At 48.4% G+C, this 16638-nt stretch overlaps 1 protein-coding gene across 3 annotated transcripts in view; it reads right to left on the bottom strand.

The window, feature by feature from the left end:
* Positions 1 to 3668: 3668 nt before the first annotated feature.
* CMTM7 (CKLF like MARVEL transmembrane domain containing 7) overlaps positions 3669 to 16638 on the bottom strand; it is a 46747-nt gene continuing 33777 nt past the window's right edge. Inside the window, exons 2-5 of one of the 3 annotated variants that reach the window (XM_043886240.1) lie at positions 13003 to 13176; positions 9223 to 9321; positions 5867 to 5948; positions 3669 to 4270 (exon numbers count right to left, since the gene is read on the bottom strand). In XM_043886240.1, the coding sequence (XP_043742175.1) occupies positions 4260 to 4270; positions 5867 to 5948; positions 9223 to 9321; positions 13003 to 13176 (366 nt within the window). In that variant the 3' untranslated portion in view covers positions 3669 to 4259. Of the gene's footprint in view, positions 4271 to 5866; positions 5949 to 8628; positions 8749 to 9222; positions 9322 to 12621; positions 13177 to 16638 lie in introns of those variants that run through there. The other 2 variants (XM_043886241.1, XM_043886239.1) reach the window with 2 other exon arrangements.

Below are 16638 nucleotides of genomic sequence, written 5' to 3'. Positions count from 1 at the left end.
CTGTTACAGCAACACAATGAAAGGATGACCTACGGCATAGGGTCCTTTTCGTTTAATTATAAAGAATTGCCACACTTATATCTGCACGTTTTAGGCAATACATCGAGCGACACTAGAATTATGCGGTAAGAAAAGCAAAGGTGGGGTGAATGGAGATTTCGAAAGGAAGGAGAACCAGGAGCGGGGATGGGGTGGGAAGCGTGTAGTTACAGTTAAATGTGGTCAGAAGCTGTGTGGTCAGAAGCCAGTGATCAGCGCGTGAGCATCACTAACTAGGGGATTATGATGCGTCTGAGTGCCTGAGGTTCCAATAAAACCTGCAAGCTGCACTTCTGATCCCGAACCCTGGATTCGGATGTCTCGGCTCTCCGGGCCGGGCGGCGGCGCTCCCCACGGCCACCAGAAGGCGGCGCTGCGGCCGCGAGGAGCTGAGCAGCCACCTGCGGGGCCGGGTGCTTTTCCGCAGAAGGAAGCCGAGCCCGCGGGGAGCAGAGGCGCGGCTCGGGCGGGGGACCCGGCTCCCCGGGGAGGGCCCCGCCCGAGCGGGCGCAGGAAGCAGCTGACTTCCTGCGCCCCCGCGCCTCCCCTGCCTGCCCGAGGACCCCTACTAGGAGTCGGGGGTGCTCTGCAAACTAGCTGCAGCCAGGCCACGCAAGTTTTATTTGGCCTAAAAATCCAGATTTCTACTTCTCTCAGTCACGTGGGGCTTCTGGCGACCCCGGCGGCGCTTGCGGCCGCCCCTCCACGTGCATCCCCGGCCCGGCGTTTCTTTTTCCTTTTTTGATAGTTTCGATCAGATCAATAGCTTTCTGGCTATTGACTGTTTAATCCCTCTTCAGAACTGAATCCGGTGCAAGACTTCATACCATAGCGTTTCCTTCTTTGCACAACTCTATACAGAGTTAATCATGGTCTCTTTTTCTTGACAGTGAATCCCCAACAAGCTACCGGTTGCCTCAGTCTCCTTACAAGGTCCAGAGGCACCAGGTATTGTCACCGCGGCCTCCTGAGGAAGTTTCTCCTGGTGTTTTTGCCTTCTACAACCTGAACTGGTCACCCTGTCCATTTGTCTGGTGTCTAGTGGGCAGCCAGGCAGCTCCTTTCAGCTCAAGGGGTGCCTCTTTTTTTTTTTTTTTTTTAAAGCAGATAAGTCCCCCATGTCAATCTAAATCACACATCAAATTCCATTATATAAAACTGGAAATATGGCATTCATATAAATTGCTCATTTACATTTATAACACTGACTTCTAATGAAGTCAGTCTATGAGAGTAATGAGGTTAATTGGAACAACATGCCATTTGGAGGAAGGCGCTAAATGGGGCTGTAGCCTCTTCTGTTCATTCACCTATCTGTTTTAGTGGCTGGCGCTGGAGGAAGCCTGGCTTGCCCAGGATATCCTGGAAGGTTCTCAGAAGTTCACCTCCCATTCCTGGTGTCTCCCTGGACCAGCCAAGGTGCAAGGCCAGCCTTCTAGGGCTGTGTGAGGCGAGGTTCCCACTGTCAGCGTTTGCCATCAACAGAGGAGTGTGCATCTTAAGATGTTAATATATATTTTGCACATAACATTGATATCCAGGGACTTCGTTGATGGTCTAGTGGTAAAAATTCTGCCTTGCAATGTAGGGGACCAGGGTTCAATCCCTGGTTGGGGAACTAAGATCCCACATGCCTTGGGCAACTCAGCCAGTGTTCTGCAACTACTGAGGCTTGATGCCACAACTAGAGAGTTTGAGTGGGCAAGGACAAGATCCAAGTGCCTCAACTGAGACCTAACACTGCCAGATTAATGAGTTAATTTTAAAAATAGGATAACTTTCTTTAAAAAATTTAAAATAAAGATTGACCTCTGTGAACCCCTGTTCACTGCTACAGTTCAGAAACCGCCCTACAGTGGGGAGGAAGTGGTACCCAAAGGCCTGCGGTATTTCCATGGCAACAGAAGGTAGCAACCCAGGCTAGAGAAGAGGCCTGGGAGGTGGTGGCACAGGGAGTGGGCTAGCTTCGGGTCACCTGAGCATCCTGATGCTTCAGCCCAGGCTGAGAATGGAGCCTTCAAGTCCAGGCCGAGCCTCCCGGTCCAGGGTGAGGACCTGGACTCAAACCCCATCTCCAGCCCTGACCTCATGTGCCCTCGGCTTTCTCCTGGGGTCTCCCCACTCCTCCGCCTGGCCTTCAGGACAGATGGGCTTCCTCATGGGGCCCCTGGAGGAAGGGGCAGTTCTGTGGCCACACTTGGGAGCCTCAGTGAGCAGAAGTCTTTTCTTGTGGATGGTGAGGAAACGTCTGTGCAGAGGCCTGCCCGATGGAGGGCATCACCTCACCTTCCAGGTCCCTCCCCAGGGCTCTGCTGCCTGTTCATGGGAGACCATGTGGGCTGACCCACTTTGGTCTCACCTCCCAGGGTCCCTGATGCCACAGATGTCAACACCCTTTCCTGGGTCTGCAGTGGTCATGGTGAGCTAAGACTGGCTCTTGGTCCTTAGGGCAGGTCTCATGCCCCCTGAAGTGGAACCATCCTCCCACTATGGGTCCAAACATCCCTCCTCTCATATCTCCGCTTGGTCCAGCCTGGCTGGGACTGCTTGGTGGGTCACCTCCCCGTGCTGGGAGCTGGGGTGGTGGGGACAGAGTTTGGCTTGCTTGTGGGCACTGCCCCTGAGATGACAGACCTGTTTTCTCTAGACCCGCAAGTCTTAGCTGTTAGAACATGGTGCTGGCCTCTGCTGGACTGGGATGCCTGCTGTGGGTGGGCAGAACTGTGTCTCTGTCTTTCTCCATTTCCCAAGAAGCTTATCAGTTACTTAGGAGCCTTAGACAGAAGGTCCTGCGTTGCTTTAAAAGAAGAAAAACTCTTGGTGAAATATATATAACATAAATGTTAACCATTTAAACAATTTTCAGGTGCTAATTACATTCAGATTAATGTGCAGCCATCACCACCATCTCCAGAATGTCTTCTTTTTTCTTTTGGTGGCATGTGAGTTCTTAGTTCCCCAACCAGGAGTCAAACTCACAGCCCCTGCAGTGGAAGTGAAGAGCCTACCCATTGGACTGCCAAGGAAGACCCAACCAGAACATAATATTTTCACCTTCCCAAAGGGAAACTGTACCTACCCATTGAAAGTGAAAGTGAAGTCGCTCCAGGCGAGAATACTGGAGTGGGTTGCCCTTGCCTTCTCCAGGGGATCTTCCTGACCCAGGGATCGAACCTGGATCTCCCGCATTGCAGGCAGACTCTTCAACCTCTTAAATACTCCCAATTCCGCCCTCCAGACTCTGGCAACCAATCACCATTTTACTTTGTCTCTGTGAATTTTGCCTACTCTAGGCACCTCATGTAACTAAAATCATATAGTATTTGTCCTTTAATGTCTGGCTCGTTTTACTTAACAGAGTGTCTTCAAGGTTCATCCATGGTGTACCATGTGTCAAAATTTACTTTTTAAGGCTGCTCAAGTTACTTTTGAGTCTTATGTGAATTATGCTGGCTTCCACCCTTAATATCAATGTACTTTGAAAATACACAAGTCTTCTGAGGCCAGGATGATATGCATTCTTTCCTCTTCTCCCCTCCAGAGGGCACATGAACGTCGTGGGTCCCCAGGTAGCACGTGCCTCACTCTGGTTGTACAGCCTTCTTCTAATTTAATAAGAACTCCTGCAATTGGCCAAGTTGACATTTTATTTAAAAACATACATACACAATGGGAAGAAGAGGAAAGGGGCCGTGACACCTCCTAGCTGGGGACCGGCTGACCGCATGGTGCTACCATGAGGCCTAGCTTTTAAGGAAGAGTGCACTTTCAAGACCGAATTTCCAAGCGAGATAAATTAGATGATGGCTGTGTTTTCATAAGAGAGTTTAAGGCAGCGCCCCTCCTGAGGGCTGGGGAGAGGAACAGGCTTCACAGGAGTATTCAGAACCCCCTCCCCCCATCACCATAAGCGGAGGGGTGTGGGGGGCATCAGTCCCTGAGGCAGTTCTAAAGCTGGAGGAAGAGATCAGATTTTCCTGGCGGCTGCTTTTCTTTCCCAGACAGGGAGGCATATTCTCTGATGAAGTGTGGAAGGCTGGAGAGAGGGGCTGGACCCGCTTGGAAGCCGGAAGAAGAGCCCTTCCCGCGCCTCCCACCCGGGGGATCCGGTGCGAGGCCCGAGACCCCGGTTTCTTCTGGGGTCGCCAGCTCATGACCCTCCATCCGCGGGGTCACACGTCCTGCAGGGCCTCCTACAGGGCTGGGGGGCCCTGGGGGCATCAGGCGGCGTCTGGGGGAAGGGAAGGGCAGGGTTGAGGGGGCCAAGCCCGCAGGGCTGCCCCGGGGCTGCGCATGCCCTGCGTTCCCCTGCCCACACCAAGGCTGGGGAATTACTTTGGCTTTTTCAGTCCGGTTGTAAAAACTAAATAAAAGAGTCCCCTCCCCGCTCCTCCCCACCCCAGGCTTCTTTCTCAGAGGTACGTGAACTCCTTTAGCTATTTCTTTCGGGTCTTCCTCCGTAATTTTAACATATTTATATCAACGTTGATTGATGTATCACTTTTAGACATTACCTATTAACTTTTTCACATTCTTTTTTCGTCATTCATTCTTTCTTAAACAGCCTCACAGGGATATAATTATTCTACCACACAGTTCACTCATTTAAAGTGTGCAATTCCGTGGTTTTCACTGTATTCACAGAATTGTACAACCATCCACACAATCTTAGAACAGTCTCATCGTGTCCCAAAAGAAGCCCCAAACGCACACGCAGTCATTCCTGTATCCCCTGCCCCCAGCCCTAAGCAACCGGTACTCCACTCTCTGCCTCTGTGGATTTGTCTATTTTGGACATTTTTCCTAAAGGGAATCCTACCACCGTGGTCCTTGGTGACTGACTCTTCACCCAGCCTTCTGTTAGCTTTTTGCCAGTGACAGTATTAGGAGGATAATGAAGCTCTACTGTGGCAAACACTACGTAAGACGCTTTGATATTTTTAATGTATGTTTTAAAAACAAAGAAAAGAATGAGCAAGAGTGCTATTCAAAGAAAGAAGTAAAGTATAGCTGGTTCAACTTTCAGCAATCCTATTTCTAGGAATTTATTCTAAAGGTGAAAAAACATTAGGTTATGTGTGTGGGGATATATTTACAAGGATGTTCATTACAGCACTGTTGAGTAGGAAAGAATTTTTAATTAAAAAAAATATATATATATATATAATGTGCCCAAATAGGAGACAATTTCAGTGAACTACGATGCTGACATGCAAAGGAGCCAGTGCTACACCACCGAGCCATGAAGGATGCCAGAGCAGGACCCTTAATTATGTGGAGAAAGTGACCGATAAGGGGCTGGGCAGGAACAGAGGAGCAGTTTGCAAAATCATACACGAAGTCTGATCTTTTAATAAATGCACATCTCTTGGGACTTCCCGGGCGGTCCAGAGGTTAGGACTCTGTACCTCCACTGAAAGGAGCTTTGATCCCAGGTCAGGGAACTAAGCTCCCGTAAGCTGCATGGCACGGCCCAAAAAACAATGGCACATCTCTCTCTTTGTATATTCAGAGCAAGGAAATGCTGAAGGGACAGATACCCAGCAGGTGCTATTTCTTGGTAGTGTGATAATGGTTTTTATTTAAGAAAAATTTTTTAAATTTCTATTTTCTAAATATACTACCTTTTATTTTTGTCATTAGGAAACTCATTTAGAGAAAACGCTTTGCCATCAAGAGAATGAGAATGTTGGGGTGACCCTGGGCACCATGGAGACAAGATGGTGCTCTGTCAATGGTCCCCTACTGCCTAGCTCCAGAGCCCATATCCTCCCATTCCTGAGCACAGGGAACCTTCTTGGTCATCTGTATTCAGACCAGAACTCACCTGTGGACTGGGTCACGCACGAGATCTTGTAGGACAGCCACACGCTCGCCAGGCAGAGGAAGGTGGCCAGGAAACCGAAGATCTGCGCAAGAGAGAGGGGCCAGGAGGTGCCCAGGGCAAGGGCCAGTCACGCAGGCAGCCCTTTCAGCGGCTCATCCCTGTGCCTGTTTCCTGTACTGGCTGTGGCCGTGAGGGAGCCCGGGGACTCATCTGACCTGGCCACCTGTCCTCACGCAGGCACGGGGGTGATGCCCTGGCCCTGGTCAGGCCTGCAACTGGGTCGCAGCCAGGCCTCTGGGCACCACCTCTCACCTCTTCTCCAGACAACTACGTGCCCCCGCTCAGGTTTATGTTTACAACCCAGCTGGGGCCAAGCCACCAGTCTTTATCCTGGACTAAGAAGACAGAAAAAGGAGGAACAGTACATTTTATTTGGGGTTCTTAACATTTAATGTTCAAATGGATCTTGGTATGGTGGCATCATATGCATTTCACCCATAAAGGCTTTCTGTTCTGTCTGGCTTCCCAGCTGTGCTGGAGCCAGAAATTGAGGCCCCCACACCTGGCGCCAGGTTGACATGTATTTAAGTAACATTGGGCTAAAATAAGTTCAAGCGGCATGCCTGTCCTTCCTGCGTTCCGTTGTGAGCACCCAGCCCTGCGCAGACTTCTCGTTTGTAGGCAAAGGGCCTCCCGGGCTTCCCTGGTGGGGAAGTTCTTTACCTTCTTTACTTTCCCAAATGGTAAAGAATCTGCCTGCGATGCAGGAGACCCAGGTTCGATCACTGGGTCAGAAGATCCCCGGGAGAAGGAAATGGCTACCCACTCCCGTATTCCTGCTTGGAGAATTTCACAGACAGAGAAGCCTGGAGGGCTACATTTCATGGGATCACAAAGAATCGGACATGACTGAGTGACTAACAATTTCACTAACACTTTAAAGGACCTCACGGAGGATTATTAAATGATGGAGTGAGAAGCAGACACAGACTCAGGTGTCTCTGCCTGGGACTTGGAAGCCTGTAGCCTTTCCCGACTTGTCACAGAGGTCCCCAACCTTTTTGGCACCAGGGCTGGGCTTCAGAGAAGACAATTTTTCCATGAACCAGGGAGGAGGGATGGTTTCAGGATATTCGAGTACGTTACATTTATTGTGCACTTTATTTCTATTATTATTACATCAGCTCCACCTGAGATCATCAGCCACTAGATCCCAGAGGTTGGGGACCTCTGGTCAACAACAACTGCAGTGGCAGGTACTAACACTGATGGAGCATTTACTTCATCCCAGGCAGTGTTCTAAGCCGTTCAGATGCATGACTTCCTTCAACCCTCATAGCTCTGCCAGATGAGACCAGAGGTCTGAGCCCAGGGTTCCTCTCTGCTCACCTTGCCAGGTGTCCACAGGCCCCCCAAGTGCATGGCCGGGGCCCCTGAAGGTCCAGCAGGAATGGCCCAGAGCAGCCAGCCAAAGCGCAGGACTATCCTGCCTGCCTGCTGGTTCCCAAGTGGCTGCCCTGCCCAGCACCCCCCCAGCCTCCTCTTCCCCCTTATCCATCTCCCTGGTTCCTTTTGTACCAATTGTCTGCACCACATAATCAGCCTATTACAGCCTGTCCCGGCCTCTCATTGTCTGTTCTGCACAATTAGCACATTATACACTGTCCTGCCCCCCAACTGTTCACACTGCATAATTGAACAGTTTATTACAGGGCTACATAATGTGCTTCTGGACGACAGGGCCTTGTGTGCTAATTGTCTCATGGCCCCGGCCTCCTAAGCAAGAGCATCACTTTCTCATCAGCAGGGACTGTATCTTTTCATTTCTTCTGGTTTCTCTGGGTCCAGGCTGGTTCCCACAGGACAGGTGGAGGACAAGTGGGGGTTGCTGGGAGTCCAGGGCTACTACTGTCACGCGCCACCCGAATCAGAAAACCCAGTGGGACTCTGCCCGTGTGGTCCTGAACCACGGTAAGCATAAAGCTCCTCTGTCAGCGGGCAGGTGGGAACTATCCCTCTTCTTGGAAACTAACCTCCACAGTGGGGAAGGGGTATGGGAGGGGCTTAAGGGGCACAAATTTAGGGGACAAGTGTTCAATCCCTGGGTCAGGAAGATCCGCTGGAGCAGGAAATGGCAACCCACTCCAGTATTCTTGCCTTGAGAATCCCATGGACAGAGGAGCCTGGCAGGCTACAGTCCATGGGGTCACAAAGAGTCAGACACGACTGAATGACTAAGCTCAAGGGGCATGAGTGCTCAGAGGTCCGGCTGCCCCTCTGCAGGGACCTTCTGCCCCCTGCAGACTCCACCCGTTGGTGGAATCCCAGGCACTCACTGGCTCTCAGCCCAAAGTCAAGAGATTTTGAGTTCCATATGGAAGTGAGTGAATATCACACAGACAGCTTCTCTTCAAACTCATTTGAAAAGTGAGGCAAATTGGTTGTAGCCCACAGGCTTCCAAACTATAAACAATAAGCTAAATCAGAAATCAGATGACAGGAACCTATAGATCTTTTAAAGAATATGGCTTCCCATATGTGACTTCTAAGACACATGTGGGTTTCCTGGTGGCACAGACAGTAGAGAATCTGCCTGCAATGCTGGAGACCTGGGTTCAATCCTTGGATCGGGAGGATACCCTGGAGAAGGGAATGGCTACCCACTCCAGTATTCTTGCCTGGAGAATTCATTCCATGGACAGAGGAGCCTGGCGGCTACAGTCCATGGGGTCACAAGAGTCAAACACGACTGAGTGAGTCACACTCACACAGACACATCTGTGTGTCTCTGGGTGATAAATACATGTAGCTCCCACCATGCTCTATTTTTGTCCACTTCATGCTACTTCCATTCAGGTTAGCCAGTGGGTCAGTGTTCACCTCTGAAAGGTACAGAAGTGTTATTTCCTGGTCTGAATACTGTGAATAGTCAGGAATGGCAAAGCTCATGGTGGGTATCACTAGCTGATCGCAGGACTGTTCCCTGGGCCCCAAAGGGAACTTCCCTGTGCAGAACCCTTCCCTGCACAGGGCTGAGACAGCCCCGAGCAAATGACCAGGGCAAGCATGAGAATTAAAACCTACTTATCCCCTGATTTAAGGAGTGGCCGTAAGAGAAAGAGGTCTGGGCCGCTGGGGCCATTTGAGTTTGCACAGCCCTGCCCATCACCACCTGACGCCCTCTGCCATGGGCCCACATTTCAGGCTCTCTGGGGACTACTGCCGATGGATCAAGGTGGAGACCAGTCCTGAGAAAGAAAGTCCCCAGAGAACAATCCCTTTGCCGCCCTGTGAGGAAGAAAGTGGGCATTCAGAATAGGAATTCCTCCCTGCCGCCTCCTGGGAAGCGTCCTCACCGCTCCAGCCACCAGTCCGCTCTGTCTGTAACTCTCGGAAGCTGCCACGATGGAGGCGACGAGGAGGAGCAGGGTACCGATTAAATAATGCAGGAGTTCCTGCGGGCAGAAACAGAGCAGGTCAGTGGGGAGGGAGCTCTGCTCCCGGTTCTCAGGAGAGAAGGACAGACACTTCCTCTTCTCCTGGTAACACCCCAGCAGGGGCAGGGGAGTTCACAGGCAACAAGGATGGACGGCTGGCCAGGATGAGGCCAAGCAGGAGAGAAAAGACACTGGGCAGGCAGGAAGAGAGGCGGCAGAGACAGAGATGCTTCCCAGGTGAGCAGAGATGTCCCCTAAGGATGGCTCCACTCCTGAGGTCAGGCTGTCCATGGTTACCTTGACCTTCAGGCTAAAGCTACTAACAAGCAAATGAGCTGCTTGCAACTTCCAGGCTGCAGCGTTTCAGTGCAGTTCTAGCTCTGAGAAGAAAAGCCCCTTAAAGAGATGTGTGCCTTCGCTTCCGCTGCAAAGAAAGGTCTGGGCTCGCAACGTGCTGGCTTTGGTGGCTGCCTGGAGGGCCTCCCCATTCTGCGGACAAAAGTCCTCCCAGTTCTATCCACATTTTGTCTTCCCTCTTCTTGACTATTGAAAACATGCCCTCAGGCCAGACTGCCGAGGGTCTGCAGGAAGGGCTGACTCCATCTTTGCTTCCCTTGGGTCCATAGGGCCATCTCTTTATGCCCTTTGCAGGTCCTGGAGGAGGTGGGGGTCTCTGTCTTTTGAAAACAAGAGGATGCTTCGCCTCATGCTGCCCCTTCCCTACCAACACCAGAAGGGCGAACTGGGGCTTAGGGCCACCGAGAGCGGACTGTGCTCTAAAGAGAAATTTGTAGCTGTTACGGCATATATTAAAAGTGAAGAGAGGTTTCAAATGAATAACCTAAACCTTCACCTTAGGACACTGGGAAAAGAAAAGCAAGCTAAAACCTACAACAAGAAGAAAGAAGGAAATAGGGATCACTGCAGAAACAAATGCTACAGAGAAAAGAACAGAGAAAGTCCATGAAATCAAGAGCTGGTTCCTTGAAACGATCAACAACATAGAGAAAACTTTAGCTAGACTGACCAAGGGGAAAAAAAAAGAGAAGAAAAACATTCAAATGGCCAGAATCAGAAATGAAAGAGGGGACATCACTACTGATGAAATAAAAAGGATTTTAAAAGAATACTGTGATCAGTTGTACACCAATAAGTTATATAAGTTAGATGAAATAGAGATATTCCTAGAAAAATATGCTACTGAAAATGACTCAAGAAGAAATAATCTGAATAAGATCTATAACAGTAGAACCTGAATGAATAATAAAAACACCCACAGGAAAAGCCCAGACCAGATGGCTTCCATGCAGAATTACAAACATTTAGAGAGGAATCAATACCGACTCTTCCAAAACTTTTCTAAAAACATAAAAGAAGAATACACTTCTGATAACAAAACCAAAGAAATCACAAGAAAACTACAGACCAATAATATCTCTTATGAACACCAATGCAAAAATGTCAACAAAACACTAGCAAACCAAATCCAGCTACATGTAAACTGAATTATACATCACAGCCAATCAGAATTTCCCCCAGGAATGCAAAGTTAGTTCCACATATGAAAATCAGTACAATAACAAAATCCTAGAGGGATTCATCATCCTGTATGATTGTCTTAATAGACAAATGAATTAAAGATAATGTCTTCTATTTGATAAATACCATCTCTGGTGGCTCAAACAGTAAAGAATCTGCCTGCAATGCAGGAGACCTCGGTTTGATCCCTAGATCAGGAAGATGCCCTGGAGAAGGGAATGGCTACCCATGCCAGTATTCTTGCCTGGAGAATTCCATGGACAGAGGAGCAGGGCAGGTTACAGTCCATGGGGTTGCAAAGAGTTGGACATGACTGAGTGACTAACAGTTATCTACAAAAACCCCAGCTAATGTTACATTGAATGATAAAAAACTAATAGTCTCCTCCTAAGACTTGGAACAAGATGATATCCACTCTTGCCACTTCAACATTCAACTTCTTGCAATAAGCCAAGAAAATGAAGTAAACAGCATCCAGACTGCAAACAAATGTAAAACTATCTCTATTTACAGACAGTATGCTCCCATAGATAGAAAACACTAAGGAATCCACGAATGAACGGTCTATTAGATCTAATAAATGATTTCAACACAATTGAGGATACAAGATCAATAAACAGAAATCAATTGTATTTCCATCCACGTGCAGTGAACAATCCGAAAATGAAATTAATAATTACATTTGAAATAGTATCACAAAGGGTAGGATACTTAGCAACACACTAAACAAAAATAGTATAAAACTCATACTCTGAAAATTACATGACATTGTTGAAAGAAGTTTTAGAAGATCTAAATAAATGGAAAAGCCTTCCATGCTCATGGATCACAAGACTTTATATTATTATTAAAATGGCAATACTCTCCAAATTTATCTACAGATTCAATGTCATTCTTATTAGAATCTCAGCTAACTTCTTTGTGGAAACTGAAAAGCTGATTATAAAGTTCTTACGGAACTACAATTCAAAATAATCCTGAAAAAGAAAAAGCGGGAAGACTGCTGGAATGCAACATGTTATATCCACTTTGGAAAATAGCCGGGCAGTTCCTCAAACAATTAAACAGTTACCATGTGACCCAGCAATTCCACTCTTAGGTATATTCCCAAGCAAAATAAAAACATGTCCATACACAAAACTTGTATACAAATGTGCACAGCAGCAGGATTCAAATTGCCAAAAGGTAGAAACAACCCAAATATCCATCAATGATAAATGAATAAACAAAATGTGATTGAGTGGTTAGGACTCCATGCTTGCACTGCAGGGGGTATGGGTTCGATCCCTGGTCGGGGAACTAAGATCCCACATGCCACGTGGTGCACCTGCAACAAACAAACAAATCAACAAAAAGCCAAAATGTGGTATATCCTTTCCATGGGTTATTTCTTAGCTATAAAAAGAAATGAAGTGCTGATACATGCTATAAATAGATAAACCATGAACACACTCTACTAAGTGAAAGAAGCCAGTCACAGAAGACCACATCTATGAGTCTACTTACATGAAATCTCCAGAATAGGAAAAGTTATAGAGACAGAAAGTCAATTAGCAGTAGCTCAGGACTGGAGGAGATGAGGGGTAGGAGGTAACAGCTAAAGGGTACAGGGTTTCTTTTTGAGGTGATGAAAATATTCTAAAAATGAGGCGACAGTTGCACAAGTCTAGAAACATACGGAAATCCACTGAACTGTACACTTCAATCAGTAATTGTATGACATGTCAACAAAGTGTAAATAAAGCCGTTTTAAAAATAATATAACGGGAAGAAGAAACCTTAGCAACTTCTGATATCTTTCTTCACACTTTGCCTGTCCACTTTAGCTGACAGATCTTATCCGTAGGACAGTGTAAATACCCACCACCTCTATCAGCTTCCTGCTTCCACATTCTACCTCCAAGTCACCCCCCATTCAGCCCATTTTCTGTCACTTGAGAAAACCAGCATGCGATGAGAAGCGCAGCCTTCTTGCAGCTTGAAGGTGAGTTTTAGAGGCCAGTAGGACACGAGGCAGAGAGGGCCACCCGACAGTGGGAAATTCAGAGCTGAGGCAGCCAAGGAGGCGGGGTGGGTAGACGGGAAGGATGCCGTCAGGTCCAAGCACCCAGCCTGCGTCCTGACTCGCGCCGGGGGACAGCGGCCCGGCCGCTCCCTTACCGACAGGGGCCAGCTGATACAGGTGAGCACGCGGTAGAGGCGGAAGAGGTGCACCAGATAGAAGGCGAGGATCATGATCAGGTTGCAAATGGTGACCACTTCGAAGTAGCTGTAGGCGCTGTAGCTGGTCCAAAAAGAGGTCCTCACGCAGATGAAGGCGATCAGCAGCGTGACCTGGGGTGGGAACACAGACACATCAGAGAAGTGCCGGCCCGAGATGGGCACCCAGGGAACGGACAAGACAACAGGGACTTCCCTGGAGGTCCGGTGGTTAAGACTCTGCCCTTCCACTGCGGGGGGCCCGGGTTCGATCCCTGGTCAGGGAACTAACATCCCACAGGCCCAGAAAACAAAACAAAATGAATACGTTGATAAGATAGATTTATAAAACAAAACACCAGGAACACAACCAACCACAGGGGACTGAGGAGCTGCCACAGTTGAGGTTACTTCCTCACAAATTGGCAAGGAACAGAGCAGTTCCCCCACAGGACAAGCTTCTGACACATAAGCCACTGTGAACACAGGATGGGAGGGAGTGGCGTGTCCGCTCTAAGTAGTCTATGTAGCAGCAGGGTGCAACCTTAGAGAGAGGGCAGGGGTTCTGGAAATAACCAGGCAGGACCACTCCCCTACCTGCTCAACCTCCACAGAGTCAGACAGTGGACCCCAGCGTTCCATTAGGTTGACCTAGGAAGTTGCCAATACTTGACTATTTTTGACCCACCAAGATGTCAGTTCATACAAATAACCTACCAGCTGGCAGAAGGTAAGTAGCTGTTGACAAGAAATCAAATAACAATCCAGCTAAGAAGACAGATAAGAGAATTTTATTCGAGTCAAACCGAGGATGATAACCCGGCAAACAGATTCTCAGAAACTCTGAGAACTGCTCCATTGAGCAGAAGTGAGAGGTGCAGTTTTATACGTTTTTAAGGCAAAGAAATTATGTATCATATTGACAGGTTAGCACTGAGTACACAGTTCGTTGAAGTGTTTTTGTTTTTTTCAATTATGCATGTACAGATAAGCCTTTGGTCAATGTGACCCCTTGTTTGAGATGGAAAAGAAATATATTAATCATAGGGTTATAAAGAATCTGAAGAAAGAGGCCTTCTTCTCAAAGGTTGAGTTCATCTTTCTGCTTTGAGGAGGTCTGGTTAATGAATAACATAGATTCACACTGCACTTTGGGAAAGGTCCACAAAGAGGGCATGTCCTTAGTTATTGCTGGCTTTTTTTTTTTTTTCTTATGTCTCAGTTTGATTGTTCTACCATAGAAAATTTACAATTTTCCTCATCGTTACCATGTACTGATTGCTTGATGTACATGATCTCATTGAGACGTCCCAGAACTCTGCCAAGTCAGCAAAATCCCCCCATTCCTGCTTGTGGGGAAATGGAGACAGACAGTCTCCATCATCAGCCTACGGCTACCCAGTTAGAGCTTTCCTGGTAGCTCAGACAGTAAAGAATCTGCCGGCAATGCAGGAGACCTGGGTTCAGTCCCTGGGTTTGCAGATCCACTGGAGAAGGAAATGGCAACCCACTCCAGTCTTCTTGCCTGGAGAATCTCATGGACAGAGGAGCCTGGCGGGCTACAGTCCATGGGGTCGCCAAGAGTCGGACACGACTGAGTGACTAACACCCAGTTTGTAAGCAGTGGGAGAGGGATTTGAGTCTTAAGACTGATTCCAGGGATCATGTTCCTCCACTTCGGATGCAGTTTTGCTTTCCAAAATGTAAGCCCTGACCACAAATGACCTGAGGAGGCCAGAGGCATCATCAAACGTGTGGGAATCCCGGCTACAGGGTGGTGCTTGCTCCATGCCCTGCCCCCCCCTGCCCCGCACCCTGCCCCATCCTGGGGCCTGCTATGGGAACTCGCTAAGTAAGTATATTGTTGCCTGAATGAATGAGTGTGCACAAGTAATAAACTCATGACCTAGTAATGAATGCGCAGGTCGGGTCGATTATTAGCAACATAAGAATACCATGGGAGGGACATCCCTGGTGGTCCAGTGGTTAAGAGGACATGCATCCCATGCAGGGGATCCAGGTTCAATCCCTGGTTGGGGAACTAAGATCTCGCATGTGCACGGCATGGCCAAAACAAACAAACAAACAAACACGGGAGGGCAGACTGGAAGAGGGAAGAGAAGGCTGAGTTGCTATGAAGGCCACTCACAGAGAAGAAAGTGTTGCTCAGCCCAAACAGGGGATGAACTGATAACACAGGTGTTAAATGTATGTAAAGTCTCAGTCAATATTAAAAGTGCAACCAATTTAGGACAAAGGTTAAATCTTTCATACTGCCTCTGGCCTACAGAACAGTGACTGTTCAAGGGAGTGTAATATTGTGTTCCATGAGACAGCTGGTGATGTCTGGAGACATTCCTGGTTGTCACAGTGTGTGTGTGCGTGTGTGTGTGTGGTGGGGGGATGCTGACACCCCTCCATGCACAGGACAGCCCCCATAATAAAGAACTATCTGGCTTCAAGTGTAGCCCTCAAGCTACGGTGCTGCCGTGGAGAAACCTCACTGCAGAAAGTGAGCGGCTATCATGAGAATTCAATCACGAAATCAATCTAAGGCTGGCCAACTCTAAAAACGCTGTTTTCTAAAGCTCCTCGTTGCTAGCATTCTATCAAGGTCCTAGGTTACAGAGACATCAGCCAGCAGAGAACGTTCTGCTTGAGGCCTGAAGTGGGCGTGAAGAGTGTTCTACTTAACAGATCAAAGCAGAAGAATGTGGCCCTGACACTCAGGGACCCTCAACGTTTGCATATTTCCCTTCGCTAATGAGCAGCCTGAGGAGTTTCATTTTTTCGGTTCCTCTCCAGCCCACTGGCCACGGATGATATAACGACTCACACCTTGAAGCTGTTTTAAAGCTCCAAAGGGAGACTTTGCTTCACCCAGGAGTGTGCCTGATGGTCACAGCTCTGCTGCTCCATCAACACCCCCCCCCTCCATTTCCAGCCTTCGCCTATCTGGGGAGTTAGGTGGGGGAGTCCCCCCACCTGGCAAGGATCCTCTCACACAGGCTGGGGTGGTTTAATTCACTTAAAATGCAAATAACCCAGGATTATGCAGTGTGATTTCGAGGTGGAGAAGCAATTTTGCACCTCATTGAATGCACAGATTAGAATCATTTTTATCAGTCTTTATCTGGGACTGAGTCTGCGGACACGGGGGTAAGTTTCCCCAAGCAACAGAAGGGGCCCAGGCAGGTCTTCCCCTCGAGCCCCAGGGCTGAGCCGAGAAGTACACGATTGCTCTATGACCCCAAACTATCTCCATCTTCTCTGGGAACCCTGACTATGAAATAAGACTCCCCGAATTCTCATCCCTGGGTCTCAGGCCGCCAGTCATGCATTCTTCTCCAGTAAAGCCCAATTCTGGCCAATCTCATTTAGAGGGCAGATGGTGTATACTCGTGCACGCTACCAAAAGCTTCCTTTCTGCCCAAGGAGGCATCACTGCTACTTTAGCTAGCCAGCATCTTAGCTAGTGCACTGTATTCTAGACTTTTCAGGAACTCCTCAGTAACCTCTGCAAATGCCTTGAATCCTCCAGATTGACACTCAGGGGGCACGTGGAAGGGTGAAGCAAGAGAAGGAACAGACAATGCA

The sequence above is a fragment of the Cervus elaphus genome, chromosome 24 (assembly GCF_910594005.1).
Source record: "Cervus elaphus chromosome 24, mCerEla1.1, whole genome shotgun sequence".
Classification (NCBI taxonomy): domain Eukaryota; kingdom Metazoa; phylum Chordata; class Mammalia; order Artiodactyla; family Cervidae; genus Cervus; species Cervus elaphus.
This window is presented reverse-complemented; position numbering and strand designations above follow the sequence as displayed.